At 38.5% G+C, this 17439-nt stretch overlaps 2 protein-coding genes across 3 annotated transcripts; both read right to left on the bottom strand.

Moving 5' to 3' along the window:
- Position 1: 1 nt before the first annotated feature.
- Positions 2–12169, bottom strand: LOC129797002 (NGFI-A-binding protein homolog). 2 transcript variants are annotated; one of them, XM_055839224.1, is made up of 7 exons: positions 10239–12169; positions 3366–3467; positions 2821–3295; positions 2311–2758; positions 1370–1455; positions 1218–1314; positions 2–1113 (listed from the first exon to the last, which is right to left on the bottom strand). In XM_055839224.1, exons 1-7 carry the CDS (start codon positions 10510–10512, stop codon positions 859–861), a joined length of 1737 nt encoding a protein of 578 aa, XP_055695199.1. In that variant the 5' UTR covers positions 10513–12169; the 3' UTR covers positions 2–858. The 2 variants fall into 2 exon arrangements, with proteins under 2 accessions (XP_055695199.1, XP_055695200.1); XM_055839225.1 differs by having other exon boundaries at positions 1218–1296; positions 10239–11940.
- An 824-nt stretch (positions 12170–12993) lies between these two features.
- Positions 12994–17436, bottom strand: LOC129796991 (protein masquerade). Its single transcript, XM_055839191.1, has 7 exons — positions 16871–17436; positions 15727–16137; positions 15305–15372; positions 13993–15226; positions 13644–13907; positions 13388–13572; positions 12994–13307 (listed from the first exon to the last, which is right to left on the bottom strand). Exons 1-7 carry the CDS (start codon positions 16953–16955, stop codon positions 13170–13172), a joined length of 2385 nt encoding a protein of 794 aa, XP_055695166.1. The 5' UTR covers positions 16956–17436; the 3' UTR covers positions 12994–13169.
- Between the last annotated feature and the right edge of the window lie 3 nt (positions 17437–17439).

The following is a 17439-nucleotide window of genomic DNA, read 5'->3' as shown; positions in this document are numbered from 1 at the left end:
ATCCGTTTATGTTTGATTTATTGGCGAATGTACGGAAAATCTTATTATACAGGAATGCATGTAAAAATGTCTTCTTTATATTGCAATTTATTCTATTTCTTCTCCAAGATATTACTCTTCTTATTTATGTGATTACACAGATATTTTATTTTATTCTCCGCATAAAAAGAGAGAATTTATTGTCTTTCACAAAATAAACCGGAGTCAATGATGGTGCATTAATACGATTTTTTTTATTATAAATTTAGATTTCTTTATCTTTTGTAAATCACAGAAGTTAAACAACGATTAATGAAGCAAATTCAAATTAGATTAAATGAAAAGTTAGCTAATTTTGCTTAAAAGAAGTTTTCACACCTAAAACAATTTTCTAAAAAAGTCTCTTTTCTATTAATCTTAAAGAATAATACAATTGAAAACATTTTATCTAAAATTTCTAAGCAATTTGTTACAAAAAATCTACTTAAATTTTATTAGAAAATCCTAAGCTACACTGAGGCACATTTATTCAATCTTTTTTTGCTTTCAAATTTATTTCCTTCTAACATAAAATTCGCGAAAATTTACCAAAAAATAATTTTCGTTTTAAAATCTTTGCAACAAAATTTTAATCACTTTTCCAAAATTTAATTTAGACACGACTAGATTGCGTTTAAACCAAAAAGATAAAATGGGTTTTCTTTTAAAGGTAAAATTTTCAAAATCCAAAATTTAATTGCACCCGAACGTTCCTGTTTATGCTATATATTTATTTGTTCCTATAAAATATCTATCTAAGATCTAATAATTTCTAATCAATGAGGTACTCGCGCGATTTCTGAGATCTGTAGCCGGATCTTTTCATTCAAACGTTTTGTTTTATCGAATATCCGGCGAAATAACTTCTCGTTCCCGTTTTACGCTCATAGTGTCTCCCAGTGCAGGGCTGAGAGCCAGAGCGGGATTAGCAACGGCAATAATATGCCCTCCGGATGCTGAAATAATCTGGATCCCAATTGGACCATCTGAATGGGAATCCGGTGAAGATGGCTGCTCCTTGCTGTCGTCGTGCTTGTTATTGTCATTTGAAACATTCAATGGTTCTGAATCCATGTCACCTCCATTGTTGCTTCCCTAAAGAAAATTAGGAGTTTTAGATTTTTTAATAGGAATTTAAAAAAATCTAGATTTTCTTAATCCAATGAACTGAAAATCATAAAAATTTCTTTGAAACTCACATGCAACGGTGGAGAATTGGAATTACTAAAGGAAAACTGCGAATCATCATCAAACTCTGGCCTGGAGTACGGTGAGTATCTGGCAAAATTCAGAAAACTGTTTTAATTGCAAAATTTTATCTCTATTCCCTGAATGTGTTTTCACAACTTACGAAAACTTTGCCGAATCTGCTAAATCGAAAGATTTTCCCATTCGTTGATACATCGAGAGGATCTTCTCCTTGTTCTCCGAAATTTCCTGGAAGTTATATATATTTTTTTTAATTTAGTAATCTTTATATTTTTACTTTTGAAAATTTTATTGAGGGATGTAAACGAAATACATATCGAGGGTTGGAAAATACACTATACTAAGTCGAGTTAGTATAGTATATTTTTAACGCATTTTTCGATAGCTTTTGATGTCCTTCATCTTCCCTCAAAAGGACAAATTCGAATATTTGTTCCCTAAAAAGTTACAGCGAAAACTGTAAAAATTTTTACATAAGAAGCAATGTAAATCTCAAACTTCAAATCGCTCTCCTGAAAATCAACAAAAATGAATTAGTATAGTATATTTTCCAACCCTCGATATTAGTAATCAATTCTATATAGCAAAGGAAGCCGAGCTTACCTCGAAAGCTTTCAAGCTGCAACTTTCAAACATGAAGCAAGAAGGGATTCAATATAGAAGCATTCTATAGGATTTTTTTTGCCTAAACAGGAGGACTATTTTGGCTGCTGTATGGCTATAAGAATACTAAAGCATTTTTGTGAATAAAAAAACTGGCAAAGACGCCCTGTGCAGTTACTGAAATCGAAAAATGGTCAGTAAAAAGCATTTTACATGCAATAAGGATTTGGTACACCTGCAAAGCAATTAAATAAAGCATTTCTAGAGAGAAGGAGACAAATTCTCAGGATGGGATTCAAATGGGTAACTATGGAAAACAAGTAAGTCCTTGTAGTGCATGCAGGAGAATTCTAGCAAACTAGTTACTCCCTTTGCGTGATGTAAGCCCAAATCAGCTAAAAAGCATATCAAGCTCTATCACTGGTAGTGAGGCATACGATGATGTCCCTGAATTATCCCACTTCCATGAGACATTGTTACCTTTGAAGCATCCAAATTCCCATCGCTTCCTCCACCGGAAGATAACCTGGCCTTCTTTGTGGTTGCTGGTGCATCTAAATCTTCATCCCTGGGCATGTGTTGGCTCATTGCAAATCTCGCAATACCCGCAGAATGACCAAAACCCGATGCCCGTACAACTTGCCGTGCAAGTGTGAAGAGTTCATCGCGTCTGGTCAGGAGGGCCGGGACAAAACGACAGATTTGTGCTGCAGCTTCATTCACGCACACCTCGTGCAGGGTTAGGGGTTTCTCAGGGCGTCTCTTGCAGTCAAAGCGTCCATAAATAGCTGAATACTTCCGAATTTCATCCATCCTTCGTGGATCGGATTCATTCATTCCCATTACTGCTTCAAGTTCCTTTGATGAGCGCTTCTTTGAGCTCTGTGATCGGGGCGCAAGTTGAGCCATTTGGGGTCGCTGAGAAATCCTAAAAACAATTTTGAACACAATTTAAGTGAAACGAAAAATTTAAAAAAAAAAATTTAATACCTTTCTGCCGCCTGAGTTATTCGGTGAATCTGAGGTTCTGTGAGACTCGGTGTAAGCTGCACTCCTGCACCCATTCCACCAGTACTCGACGATGTACTCGAGAGTGTCCCAATTTGTCCCCCCAGGCCACTTGCAATGCTGCTCAGAGATAAATTCCCACCACCAGTATTGGGAGCAATAAGGGATGAAGTGGATGAGGATGAAATGGCCGAAGTTGGATATATGGAGGAATGGATTGAGGAACCAAAAGGTGATCTGGATGAGCCTTGGGCATGTTCAGGACTGTACATTGCTCTGGGAAGGTCGGGGGTGTTTGAGAGGGGTGTCTGAAAGGCTGATGGATTTGTTACCCACTCTTGGAGGGCTTTCTGCAGGCGACGTACATGCAGAGGTTTTGATGCCATTCCCACAAGAGCCATTATTTCCAGGAATTCTTCCTCACCGGCATCGCAAAGTTGTTGAACATCATCTCCACCTTTGAACATAAAATTAAATTAATTTTTAGGCGATTTACTCGAAAAAAAAAATATTGAGATCTCACTCACCCATTTCCAAAAGGGTATCATAGTAGATTAGAAGACTAGCCCTCTGTAGTACTCTGTAGAGCTGAAGTTCAGCCTCATTGGAAGGAGTTGATGTTACAACCACTAAAAGAAAGTTAAGAAAAATTATATTTTTGGCGGGAAAATTCCAATAAAAGGTGAAATGTCGTGAGATATTTTTTTTCTTGTGAAGCAACAATAAATTCTCAACAGAATTTTAGGGGTTGCTTGAGAGGTTCAAGGGTGAAGAAGAGGGTGAGGTGATTGAGAAGAGTGATGTAGGTATGCTGAAAAAGGGTAAAGCGACCGTTAGGCACCAATGAGGTGCTCATGGATTTATTGAGGTACTTTTTCTCTCGCGAATTCGGCTGCTGTAGACTACAAGATGAGGGTTAAAAAAACTCACAGAGATTGGATGAAACCACACCTCCCTGTAACGACTATTTTTTTTCACGTTCCATATACGCTTTTTTTGCCCTGAACTCTGCAAAGGTATTTTTTGATTGGAGGATTCTTTTGAGCCTCACTGAAGGGAAGCAAAAATCTACCCTCGATGGTACTCGAAAAATTGTCCCAATGCGTTCCAGCAAGAAGCGCAAAAGGGATGGTAAAACTCCAAGGATATTTTTTTTATTGGTACAAGAGACGTTATATTTTTCCACTCCGGATGCTGGAAAGGATCCAAAATGGATGTCACTTAAACCCTTTTCACATTTGGTAGTTTATGGGAAAAAACGCGATTTATAGCGAGATTTTCTGTATGCACACAATGCTCCTTCAGCACCAATGAAAAACATTTCATTGCGCGGCAACCGCCAAGAAATTTTGAGACCTCCAGAAAAAAATTAAATTACACAATCATGGACAAAAAAAGTCCGGGTGGAAGGATTAACGAACTCTCGGAAGTTTTTCGATGATTCTTCTGCCCGATAGCGAGGAATTTCAAGTATCTCCAGGATATGGGTGGCAAAAAAAATTCATTTAGAGACCATATGCTCTTTTGTACTTCTTCACCCCTTTTTCATGCTTGCCAGGGTGATGTTTTGTGTCCTTTTCCTCGCTTAATTTAACCACTCTCTCTGGAATACAATATAAAAGACATTTTGTAAATCAAGAACAAAAAGGATTGAGCAAAGTTTTGTAACTTATGTACAGTAATATATGTAGGTAACACTCTTAAAATTTTATGCAATTGCAAACATATATGTACATATTAATGAAATGAAAATTCGCTCATATCTGCAATGTTAATTTTACAGGGAAATAAAGAAAATATATAAACAGATCATTATAAATTAAATTAATAAATTGCGAAAGATTTTTCTGTGAAAGTTTGCGAATGAAACCAAAATTCGCCTTCTGATAAGAAAAGAATTCAGTAGCCAAAAGGAGCTGCCGGAGATGGCATCGCATGAGTCAAAAATTCCACGGAGGTTAATGATTTGTCTGGTAATGTGACAGAAATCCGTTAATTTATTATCCTTCATTGCATCTTCCACGTGTTTTGTGATAAATAGAATTCAAGAAGAAATTTGTGCCGAAGAGCTGGGGCATGGGGAGCCAAAAGGGATGGTGATGCGGGGAATAAATTGTGGATGTGGTGTGTGCACAAAACATCGATAAATTCCTGGACGTCGAGAATTCCTTGCGGAGCGCTAGATGAAAAAGTTTTGTGGTAGAATTCTACCTCCATTGCATATTGAGTTGGGCGTTGTGGCATTGCAAAAAATTGTCTGGTTAAATTTCATAATATTAAAGACGAGAAATTTTTTAACATCCTCACTTGCGTCTTCTTTTCGCCAAATCCAATCCTTTTTGGATGCTTCTTTTGTATAATAATCAGGGCGGCAGCTCATCAAATTGGGTGCCCCTCTCTTGATACTTTTTGCTTGCACCCAAACACCCAGCCCTTTTCGCTCCGCAACGCACCGCGATGAATTTACAAAACCATTATTTTCATCAATCGGCTAACATCCAAGCGGGGCATAGCACATAGACCAGCCTCTTTTTGCACCCCTGGCCCCATGAGCCAGAATTTCTTCTTTTTCTTCTTCTCCACCACGCACAGAACATTCTGGCCGGTGCGAAGAGGAAAAATCCAAAATGAGGAATTATTTACGCAATGTTTTGCACCAAGACAAGACATTTGATTTTATAATTCCCTCGCTGGGGCCACCGCACATCTCTTTTCCCATACCCGCAGCAGTGGACAACTGCATAAATTCGACACTGCGAAAAATTATTGCAAATTTGTCACAAATGATGAAAAAATTTATTCTGTAAATTGTAAAACATGACATGAAAGAGAGGACAGAAGGACAATTGGAATGTTAAGATGCGACTCTTTTTTATTGCAACTCTTTAACTTCTCCCTTGTTCATCTCCTGTATTTTATCTTCCTTTCCTCTGTCTTCTTCGTTGTGTTTTACCTTTTTGGTTTTGCTCCGAGAGTGTCTCCACCATGCAGAAATATTGGGTGCAAATAAATTTTCATGGCTCTATTTGCTACAAAATGATTTATCTGATGGAATTCCAAATCAGACTTTAGCATAAACTAATATTTTGCTCCTCTGATTGGTTTTTAACAGTGATGTTTCGCAGTATAGCATCATCTTTAAGAGCAACTTTTATAATTTTGCTTTTAAACGTTCAAGTATCTTTTCTTAGCCTTTATCACTGATTATGCATAAATTAAATTAATTCAAGAAAAATATAATAATAATTTCAAATCTTAAAAATCTGATTCTCTGTCTTCAAAATCAATATTGTTTTTTTATCTTGAAAGTCTTGAAAGGTTTTTGAAATAAAAGAAACAAAAACATTTTTCATCAAAAATTAGAGGAGAACCTTGGGCAAAATAGAAGAAAAGCGGAGATAACTATATTTTGCTTTGACGAAAAATGAAATTTTCTGCTCAATTTTTTTTTTTGATTGAAATGTGTTTTTTAAAAGCAATAAAACTTATGGAGACGCCTGGTACTTATATTTAATGTTCCATATAGTGGAGGCGCCAAGTATTTTATAAAATGTTTTATAAAATAATTAAAAAAAAAGAATTAAATGCCTTAAAAATTTTTTTAGGCTTTAACTTCAAAAATGGAATAAGAAAATAAATTTTAGAGAGCAGAAAAAATTAACATCGAAAATTTACTAATTCTTCCTGGACTTTATAAGCGCTCATTTTTTATCTCATTTACAAAAATAAAGGTATATACCAACTAAATTTTATGAAATTGATTTCGACCTTATTTTTTTAAATTTAAACTTTAAAGCTTATTATACCTTGTTTTTGTAAAACTTGTACACAAATTTTAACACTTTCCTCGGCCATAATTGTATGCCAATCAATTCTTTTATCGACCTACTACTCAATGTAGGTACTCAATACATGTAGAGTACATACATATTTTTCGTTAAGCATACCTCCTAAATGCACCAAGAATTATAATTAATTTGCGTTGTACACAAAGTAAGTTAAAGAGTTGAAGTTTCTTCAGTACAACTTTGCGGAATGTTAGCGTGAGGTGGTTTTTGTGCGATAAATTAATGTCGAACGGCCATAATTTTCTTGTCGAAAAGACCTTGATCGGAATTGATGATATGCAGATATTTCGTCAAATATGCTGAGGAGGTTTCCAGTAGCGAAAATAAACTACAAAGAAGATATCTCATTAAGTCTCGGAGTATAGATCCTTTGGGCATGCATATTTCAGGGTGGGATGCTGATGGTTTCGTTAGGTCATTAGGGTAGAAGAAATGGGTGAAAAAGAAGGTTAATTTGCAATGCGAAATTTCTCTGAAAATTCCCACGAGATTCTCTATAATTTCCCGCGTTTTTTTTTCACATGACCATTGGGCACCGAAAGGCTTTCATTGACTCTCTAGGCGATGATGGTCAACAAACTCTCATCACTTTCGTGTCTGTAGCTATCGGCACGAAGGTTGCTGATGGTGGAACTAACATATAGGACGTGATGATGTTGATCCACATTTCTCTTCTAGCTCGATGAGAGTTGAAAATGCAAAAAGGTCCGGGCAAAAACTTGAATGAGAACGAAGAAGGAGCAAGATACAGGAGGATAAAAAAGATCATTATTCGGGCATGAGAATCCTTCCATGGCGAATATTCACACGCTCTCGGGCTAGACAGCGAAAAATCGAAAGTGTGAAAAAACTTTTTAGCTGTGGATGGGATGTTATGTGAAAAAACTCTAATTTATTCGGCTTTTTTTTCCTCGCCCAACAAGAAGTTCATTTGGTAGGAAAAAAACGCCATAGCATTGCTGAAGACATTGGGTGAGACAAGACGTCCGTCCGTCCGTATGCAAATGAATCGGAGCTGAAGGTACACACAATAAAGGAGCAGAGGAGACTTCTCTATCTAATTCCCTCTTCATGATGCATGTGGGGTTTGTTATGGCATCATGGCAAAAAAACATATCCACACTAATTCATGGAATAAAAGTACACGAAGGTAAGGCCAAAGCGAAAAAACTCACTTTTCATACCAAAACTTTTTTTTCTGCCGCTCATTCACGCATTCAATCCCCTCGTTGAGTCTTTCTCGCTCTCACCCCTCGACTTAACCCTTTTGCCGCAGCTTGGACTTTTTTTCCTATACATCTCTGTCCTCCGCATCATCATCCGTGGCAGAAGGTATAGAGAGGTAGGCAGCGAAACCAAAGGGAGAAACGGTGAAGATCCTCATGGGTCGGAGGCTCGTTGTTTTTTCTGACCGCAGTCCGCGTTTTAGGTAAATTTTCTCTCTGCGTGGTATTTAACTTGTTTTTTCTCTTCATCTTATTATTCTTCTGTAGCATTTTTTGTCCATCTCTTTATGCATTTTCAACTCTTCCCTTTGTGTGTTATACCTCCTCAATATACATATATCGTTCATCCTAGCCTGGGCACTTTTTTTGCCACAAGCGCGTTTCTCATACTTTTCGGGGAGATAAATATATGAGAAAAATGATGAGAGCACCGAAAATGGTCTCTATCGCGGAGTTCCTTCCAACCCCCTGTCGAAGGAATAGGAATAAAACACACCCAAATCACGCGAAGGAAAAAAGGTGGGAAAGACCTTCACGAGGTTGCGACACGATGGGAAAATCAAATGTTTAATTTGAATATCCAAATCACTCTTTTTTGTCTTATCTCACGTTCTACGACGGTCCCATGGGAATGAAAAGTGATAGCGTTTTTTTTGCTCAGTAAGAAAGGATTCATTTCGATTTTATACCGTCGAGGGACACTTTTTTTTACATTAGCTGGAAAAAGACTTGAAGCAACAACTGGTTAAAGAAAATAAACGAGTTCTCTAATAATGAATAAACGAGATGAGAACTTTTAATGTATACATTACAACATTATGTACCAACATAAATTAAGGATAGAGTTATGTTTTTAAGAAATTTTAGTTAAAATCTCATTAAGTCTGCAGATTGGTATTAGTAGAGCAAAGACTTTTCAAACCTTTAAGGACCATTAGGTCATATCAATGACACAAACATAAAATATTTTTGACTTCTTAAAAGAGAAATAAAATCAGCGATAAGTGGAAGAAATGCGACGAATTTTAAAGCTTTTATGCCTTGATTTGTACGTGAAAGGGGCTAACATTTCACTTTTATTTTTCAATTTCGCTTAATTCTATTTACATAAAATAACCAATTCAATACTGACCTCAGAAAATTAATTAAAATTATTTAAAAAAAAACTTTTTTAAAATGTCAATCAATTGCTAGAATTTATAATATAATTCGAAAGCTCCGAAAGGTAGTAAAAATGCGTGATTGCTCACATCTTAAGCTGAAAATGTTTGTTTGTCTGTCTGTGGCACATGAACTCCTCCGAAACGGCTGGGCCGATCTTGATGAAATTTGGTATGGGGGTAGAGGGGGTCAATACGAGTTGCAAGCGCTATATGGGATTCCGCCCCAACCCCCCTTTATAGCGCCCCCACAGAAAAATTGATTTTTTTCCATTTTCTACCTGCTGAAGGGTCAAATAACGGGATTTTTTTTTATTTTTAGAATTTCTCGGGGTACCGTATTATTCATCCCCCCTATTAATATACGCCCACCTTTTGTAGCTTAAAATGGTGATTGCTCACACGTGATTGGGGGCTCGGGTTGACTAGTAAAATTTAAAAAAAAATCTACAAGTCAAGAAAGAATTTAGAAAATGTTTGCATAACGGGACAAATTAAAATGAAAAAAAAAGACTTCCCCGGAATGCAATTTTCTTACCCCAAACAATGTGTGTGCAGTGTTTACGAAGAAAATCCACCCTTTGTGGTAAAGAGGGGCGGCATGAAATCAAATAAAATGTTGGCACAATGTGAAACTCATTGACTGCTGTTTTTGCTCTCAATTCGATGAGGAAACGTGCACAACATTCTGTCCCACCCTTCGCTACCCCTCAATTGGGGGAGGGTGGCAATGTGTGGAGAAGACGCCAAGATAGAGCAATGACGTGTTTTTTGTGTGCGTCTTTCCTTCCGCTGCCCCAAAGTTCTCCCCTCATTTTTCCATTATTTCATGCCTTTTTTTTCTCATGTTGTATGCTTTTCGTCTGCTTGTAAGTTGCAATGTGTCTTATTGGGGTGGTTTTTATTGCATTCGATAGACTAGTAGGAGCCGCACGATCATGATGCTCGTTTTTGCTTCTCTCCTTATTGCTTCCCACATCGTAAGGGGTCGGGGGCAGAGGAAGGGAAAATTTTCCCGTGCTGGGTGGCAGGGTGGTGGTTAGTGGAATGAAATATTACGCGAGTGGATGCAATGGGATTTTTTTGAAGATTTTCTTTTGTGTGTAAAATAACACGCAATTTTTTTGTATGATAGTTCTCGAACAAAAATTTAAAAAAAAACTCACTCGTTCCGTTGTAATTGCGCCCAAAAACCTTCCCTGGTGGACTGAGGGTTGTTGCAGCAGTTGATGGACTCGGTTGTGTGGTTGGGAGATTCCCAGCCGGTGGATGGCTCGTGCGACTCGTAGACTCTGGAATGGCAATACCCGCGAGGCTAACTTCGGCGTCGGATGGATTGCTGGTGGTGGTACTTAATTGCTGCACAATGACGCTTCCACTTGTCGTAGAAATTGCCCCCGAAGACGATTGGTCCATTATTGGGGACGAGAAGAGGCACATTCAATTGGCGCGCCTTTGCCCACCCACGCGCAATTTTTTTTGTTAAAGAAAATTCGCAAGCAAAACACTCTTTATTTATATTTTTGCAAAATTTTAAGGATTCAGGAAACTAATGAGATCTCATATGAAAATTGTAAGCAATTTAGCGCGCAAAAATTGCACCCACAAACGGAATTCACTCCCAATAAAAACTAACTATTGACACACGAATTATCTACTGCACTACATATTTTAAAAATATATATACATAAAATATTAACCCAGACAGGAAATAAAGGAAATCTACATTGAAAACCGTCACAAGAAAAACAACAAATCTCAAGGGAAGTTAGAGGGCATGAAAGGATTGCAATGGAAATGATTTTAAGGGAAATTTTTCTTTTGCTAAAAGCTCTAAAATAGTTGCACTAATGTATGTCCTTGTAGAATTTTCTTTTCAGTCCCGCTTTTATCACTTCACAGCACAGTTTGCTTGTTTTTTCTTTATTTAAAAAAAATCTGCGATGGGAAATGCACTCGAGCGGAAAAATGATGCAATTTGTCCACGAAGCACACGCAAAGGTAATCTCAACAGTGAGTTTTGGCGCCGAAATTTGTTGATCTCACAGAGCAATTTTTCTGTTCTTGTGTTCTTGACGTCGAAGAAACATCTGAATCCTCTGGGTCTCCTGGCTGTGAGATCTCTTGTGGTGTTGAGCCATGCGTTTTGACTCCGCCCTTGTCGAAGAAGAAGGGAAACTTGCAGTATAGAGGAAAAAACTGCTGTAGTTTCTTCTCCTCCTTTTGTTGCAATTCTCAAGCTTCTTCTCCCTGACTTTTTTTCCTTCTGTCCCTCCTTCCCTTCAGCGCTTTTCCATCGGAAAGATATCGTCGCTATACAGCGAGTCAGCTTGGGCAAACGATAAAAGACCACGAGGTATTGGGGACGCGATTGAAGTCAGTGTTGAGATGATTTTGAAAAATTGCAGGATTCCATCGATGATGATGAGCTTATTAATTGATTGATAGAGGAATAAATTTTGATTTGCGATAATTGGATGACCTTCTCGAGTGGTGTAAATCTTCCCGTGGAATGTTTTAATGTCATCATCTTTTATGATGTTGCACGTCCATCACCTTTCATGGAAGGCAGCCCAGGGATCCTTGGGTAGGAGCGAGCGACATGGCGTGCGAGGAAGAAATTGCGATATAATTGCCAACCAGTTTTCCCGGCAATTGTGTTATGGTGAAAAAGATGCACCTCCACTTGCAAAAATCGATAGAATCGCATTGGGATGGTGGTGTGAAAAAGTTGCCATGCTTGGGATGGGTGAAGGAGTCCACCGCACATATACTATACAACACGCTATAAGCGGGCAAGGACGCAAGATGCTACTCGAGATGGGTGGGCATGAAAAAAAGGGTGTCCATAAGATATTATTGTATGTGGTAGCGAGGTGGTGGAGGAAACAAGAGCGACATGAGCACCATTTTTCACATTTATTGCCACACGATTATGAGACTACTGGAGCCACAATCCTACCCCATGTCTCCACAAAAAGCAACAACGCACCAGCGACAGACAACTTTTTCTCGCAACTTGGCCTCTTGGCCAGTTTTTGCTGCATACACGCTGTTCTTGGTCAGTTTCGTCAGCAACCACCGAACAAATGTGACTGAGAAAATGCGCGCGCTTGGACATTACAACTCTCCAATATTCTTCTATCTCACTTCGTCCGCGTCTTCGGATGCGAATGCCATTGCAAGGAGCACAAGAACCACGTTTTTCGACTCTTTTTTCCCCTCCGATTCACCGACTGCGTTCCTCGGTCTCCCCACATGACTTCATCACCGTGGTGAACCTTTCATCGCATAAACAATCCTTCCCCTGTTCGAATAATTGCATTTTTTTCATATGCAACATACATTGTACCTACCTATAAATTGTTGCACAAAATACCCACGTGACCAAATAGAATTCTCGATTTAATTCTAGCATAAAGAACATAAAAGATAGGAAACAAAACCAAACAAAAAATTAATTAATTCTTTCAATTATAAGCAGAATACTTATTATTTGTTTTTGATAAAATAGAATTCTAATAAAATAATTTTAAAAGAATGTAACTAATCTTAAAAAATTTCTTTCGATCAATAAAGTTAAAGCTGTGCTTGAAATTTTTCATGAATTATCGCCAATTGCAACGTTAATTTCATACGATTAATAGCAAGTTGAATGCGATTGATTGCATAAAATCGTTTGAGAGAGAAGTTGCGGGAGTTGCAATAAATGAGACAATATCACAAAATTGTGACGTCATTTTTTGCATTTTTAGGTAATTCAACTGGAAATTCCTCAAATGAGAAATTTTCCAATTCGGGAACGGGTAAACCCCTTTTGATATAATTTTCATGATCAATATCTTCGTTGATTCAGTTGAGAATTAAATAGAAGAACAACAAAATTGTATTGGTAAATCAAAATTAAAGCTCAGCAGAACATAAATTTAATTCCTTTTTATTGGAAAAGACATGTTATGAAATAAAATAAATAATTCAAGTCTTTTAAAGTTTTCTTGTGTGTGACATAGGGCTGCAGGTAGTGCAATTTACAGCATTTACAGAGAGGACAATTTTTTCATCGCAGATGTGTGTTTTTTTGTTTGTGTATAGAGTGATCACAAGTTGTTGACACTGATAATTTGATTAATCCATCCAATAAATGAGGAGACTTTTACATAAACACCCGGAACATCCACACGACCACAACCAAAGCCCCAGGATACCAAACCAGCCAATTCAAAGAATCCATCGTCCTGCAAGGTAAATATCGAATTGTAACATAAAAGAGATAAGAAAGGAGAAAAGAGCAAGTTGGAAAAAAATGGGCGTTTACCTGACAAACAAGAGGTCCTCCACCATCTCCTTGGCATGCATCATTGCCCTCCTCTCCTCCAGCACAGAAACTAGAGGCGGGCAAAATGAAGATCTTCTCTGTGACTGCATTCACTTTCCTGATGCATTCAGCATCGCTCACAATGGGAATTTCAGCCTCACGAATCCTTAAGGGGATAGGGCCAGCTTTTTTAACAGAGAGAACAAATCAGTTTAAATCGAAATTTTGAAAGAGTAACTATTCCTATTAAACATACCTTCGCCCATGTAACCATATCCCGTGACTGTGCAACGTTTACCAGCTGCGTGATTAACTCCTCGTGCTGGGAGACACACAAGACACACACCATCTCGCAATTCAGCTTGTCCGTGAAGCTTGAGAAGGGCAATATCGTTATCCAGAGTTTGGCTATTGTGATTATGATGGATGTAAGTTGTGGCTACCCGGAGGGTTTGAGCTCCTGGACTTCCATATTTTCTCGTTAAGTCATAATCTCCCACACGAACGTATATTGCATCTCCTGAAAAGAATTTTGAATCAGTAATTGAGGATTTTTTTTGTCACATTTTAAAGGATTTTGAGAAAATGAAAAAAAAAATCTTTACCTGAACGAACAATGTTGGTGACACAGTGAGCAGCAGTTAGGATCCACTGTGTTCCAATGAGAGCGGCTCCACATAGGTACTGATTGAGTGAGTTAATGAGAGCAACCTGCCAGCACCATTCGCCATTGTCTCCATCCTCTCCACCCACAACACGTCCTCGTCTCCTACCTTGTCGCGTAAAGTTGCCACCTGGGGGAACATCGGCATACTGCACGAGATCCTGACTAATTTGATAGGGTGTGATATCATGGCCCAATTGAAGACGTTCCCCTGTCTTTTTGCCAGGATGGCTAATGTAGCTCGTACCGTTTATATGTCGCTTATCACGCAATGGTTCAGCCTTTCGTCCTGTACGACTAGTACCCTTAACACCACAGACGTATTTTGAATAGATTGGTGGTCTGGAGGTGGTTGATGTCGGAGCAGGCACCTCGTAGTTGTTTGTTGTTGCAATTGCAGGTCCTGGAACTGGGGATGCAGGGTAATTTGGTGGCATTGGTGTGGCAGCACCATAGGGCGGAGGATACGGTGGTTGTGGACCATTGTTGTACATGCCGACAGTTTCATTCCTAGCCATGGCATTTTGTACTTCCTGGATGCGACTCTTTGGTGCACAGCAATGCGTACCGCTCTTTTTGCATTTAAACAAGTCAGTTAATTCAGCATTGCGGAAGCATGTGAAACTCAATAGGCCCACTATGCAGGATCCGGGGCATGGTTCCCGTGGATCAGGTGCTTGAGTAGTGGTTGTTGTGGTCGTTGGTGGTTGTGTAACTGGTCGTCGTGACTGTGGCCGTGGTCGTGATGTTGTGGCTGCTCGGGTGTTATCACAGCAAACTGATCCCTGCTTGCACGTGGATGTTCTAGGTATGATAACGGATGGGCGCTCACAGAATGCTGCCATAATGTTAAGGAGACAGAATCCTGGGCATCTCGGTGGTGGTGGAGGTGTGGTAATACGTGGAGTAGTTGTCTGAACACGATCATCTTCTCCACTATTTGTGATACAGCAACTCCCTTCCCCGGGACAATAAGCCTCTGCATCGATATCATCGCAAAAGAGGGCAAATAGCCCGCTAACACACTCTCCGGAACATGCCTTGGATTGAGGCTTACTCGCTGGGGCTTCTTTCTCTGGATTGCGATTCCCAGATGTTATTTTGTTGTACTTGTTGGGCGGCTTCCCATTCTTAACTGGACTGTTGGTCTTCTGGCGCGGTGGTTCGGTGGTGGTCTGAAAGAAATGGCGCGAAAAGAGAAAGACAAATGATTCTTCCATTCAGATATTTATACTCAAAGGAATTTGTTCTACTTTATGCTGTGATTCTACTTTGTGTGTGCCAGAATTTGGTCTGCCCGTTGTCGGCTTCACAACATGACCTGAAAAATTCAACAATTTCTGTTTAATATTCCTCCCGGCTTAGGGTTGAGCATAAAAAGAGGTTTCAATTGGAATTTATGAAAGTTTTTTTCATTAATTCATTTTTCTTTAATCTTTAAATTAGTTAAAAGAATTTATAAAAATCAGTTTTTCATTTACAAAAAAGATAATTTAAAATAAAAGAGAAGAACTTTTTTTTTAATCGCGCATAAACAGGTCATTAGGAGACAATAGAACCCCATAAAATGATCATGAAAACTTCCATAAATTTCTGTGAGACACAATGAAGCTTGAACTCCACATATGGAAGAAGTGGAGAGGAATGTTAAGAATAAAAAAATAGATTTAATTACTGGGAACATATAAATCAGCTGGCGGTTTATCTGGATAGATATCACGTGAGACGCAGCACTTGGAACCTGTTTTACATAAATCGGGCGTCTTGAGATATGCCTCACAGTACTCTGCTATATGATCAGCCACACAAACACCCGGACAAGCCTTGTTCTTGTCCTCCTTGTCCTTTTTATTCTTCGACACCGTCGTCGTTCTTTGGGTGGTTGTGGTGGATGTTGTAGATGCAATCTTGGGTGCCTCGGTGGTCTTACTGTCGTCTGGTGCGCTCTCAAGACAGCATCTCATGCTAGGAGAGGGACACGGTACATCCTCCAACACCTCGTAGCAGATGAGAGTGGCCAGAGTGTGGACACACACTCCTGGGCAGTCTTTTGAATCTGCCGTACTTGTGATTGTGTCGAGAAGACCTAAAAAAAGAAATTAAATTTCCAAAACATCATACGCCTCAATTTCACATCTCATGCAAACATAATGCGCAATTTTCAAGTTTAAGATCATCATCAAAAGCATTAAAGTGAATGAACTTGTGAAGGATACATCAAGAACTCTTTTTTTCTGGAACGCTCCAAAATATATTAAAAGAACCATTGTTCAAAAAAAATTCTAACAAAGAAATCTCACAAACTTTGAGATTTTTAATGGATCTCACACAATTGTTTTAATTCTTTTTTTCTTTTAATTAAAAAAGAAAAAAACTGTAATGTTAAAAGAAAAAAAATCAAGAAGATATTATTAATTGAAAAAATTATTCTTTATACATAGAATTGCAAAGTGATGTAAGTATTTGCTCATCGGAGACGAAAATGAGTGTGTGCACCGGAGAAATTCAAATGAATTTGCATATGAAAGTGGCGAAAATTGCCCATTTAATCCTCCGTTACAAAATATACACCACACAGCACAACACCGCATGAGCACCTGAAGCATGAAGATATTCCCCAAGAATTCTTGCTATTTCCATAAATCCACAATTGATTTTTCTGCTATGGATACGTGTGTGAGGAAGGAAATATCGGAATTGAGGCCAGCGTGGTAAAATGATGGGTGTATGAAGAATAAATGGAAGAGAGGTGTGATAAAAAAAGAATAATTTAATTTATTTCAGAATGGCATATTTCTATACTAGAAGTGTGATTGTACCTGAGAGGAAACTCCCAGCTAGAGATTCATCTTGACCAGCTACTGAACCAGCACAAATTAATACAATCACAAATAATTTTTGCATTTTCTTTCAGTCACTTTGTCCACTGCAACAAAACTTCCCCCAAAAATCCTTTCTAAATAGTTATCCTTGCTCCAGGATAATCTGTCTTCACTGTGAGAATCAAATGGAAGTCACTTGGAATTCTATACTGTTGCTTATGTTGCTGTTTATGGTACACGACATCGGGGTATACCGTTACAACTGGGGGGCCCCACCGAGAATACTTCGAATGAACTGGGGCTATGTCTTCACTTCACTTCCTCCTGACCCAGGTACATCCTACTTACGAATCTCTTTGCACTTTGCACTCAAAGAATTCTTATCATACAAAAGCACCTAAATTAAATTTGTTCCTGCAGAAGGAACTAAAAAAAGATCCACAACCACGTATCAATTGGACACGGTTTAACGGTATATTATCGTCAGTGCTCACGAAGACGATTCACGTTCTTCACCTCAACGAATTCACCTGAAGACTGACGCAATCTCACCCAGACTGCCCGAG

This window comes from Lutzomyia longipalpis, chromosome 1 (assembly GCF_024334085.1).
Source record: "Lutzomyia longipalpis isolate SR_M1_2022 chromosome 1, ASM2433408v1".
NCBI lineage: Eukaryota > Metazoa > Arthropoda > Insecta > Diptera > Psychodidae > Lutzomyia > Lutzomyia longipalpis.
The sequence above is the reverse complement of the archived record's forward strand: the minus strand, read 5'-3'. Positions and strand labels throughout refer to the sequence as shown.

What these genes read in the sequence shown, in the direction of transcription:
- LOC129796991 (XM_055839191.1), bottom strand. Translation starts at nt 16,955, where the DNA reads ATGCAAAAATTATTTGTGATTGTATTAATTTGTGCTGGTTCAGTAGCT. An exon ending in AGCTGATTTATATGTTCCCA is followed by an intron (nt 15,373 to 15,726) that starts GTAATTAAATCT and finishes TGAATTTTTCAG; the next exon opens with GTCATGTTGTGAAGCCGACA. An exon ending in GAGGACCTCTTGTTTGTCAG is followed by an intron (nt 13,308 to 13,387) that starts GTAAACGCCCAT and finishes TTTACCTTGCAG; the next exon opens with GACGATGGATTCTTTGAATT.
- LOC129797002 (XM_055839224.1), bottom strand. Translation starts at nt 10,512, where the DNA reads ATGTGCCTCTTCTCGTCCCCAATAATGGACCAATCGTCTTCGGGGGCA. An exon ending in GCGCAATTACAACGGAACGA is followed by an intron (nt 3,468 to 10,238) that starts GTGAGTTTTTTT and finishes ACTTTCTTTTAG; the next exon opens with TGGTTGTAACATCAACTCCT. An exon ending in CCAATTCTCCACCGTTGCAT is followed by an intron (nt 1,114 to 1,217) that starts GTGAGTTTCAAA and finishes AATTTTCTTTAG; the next exon opens with GGAAGCAACAATGGAGGTGA.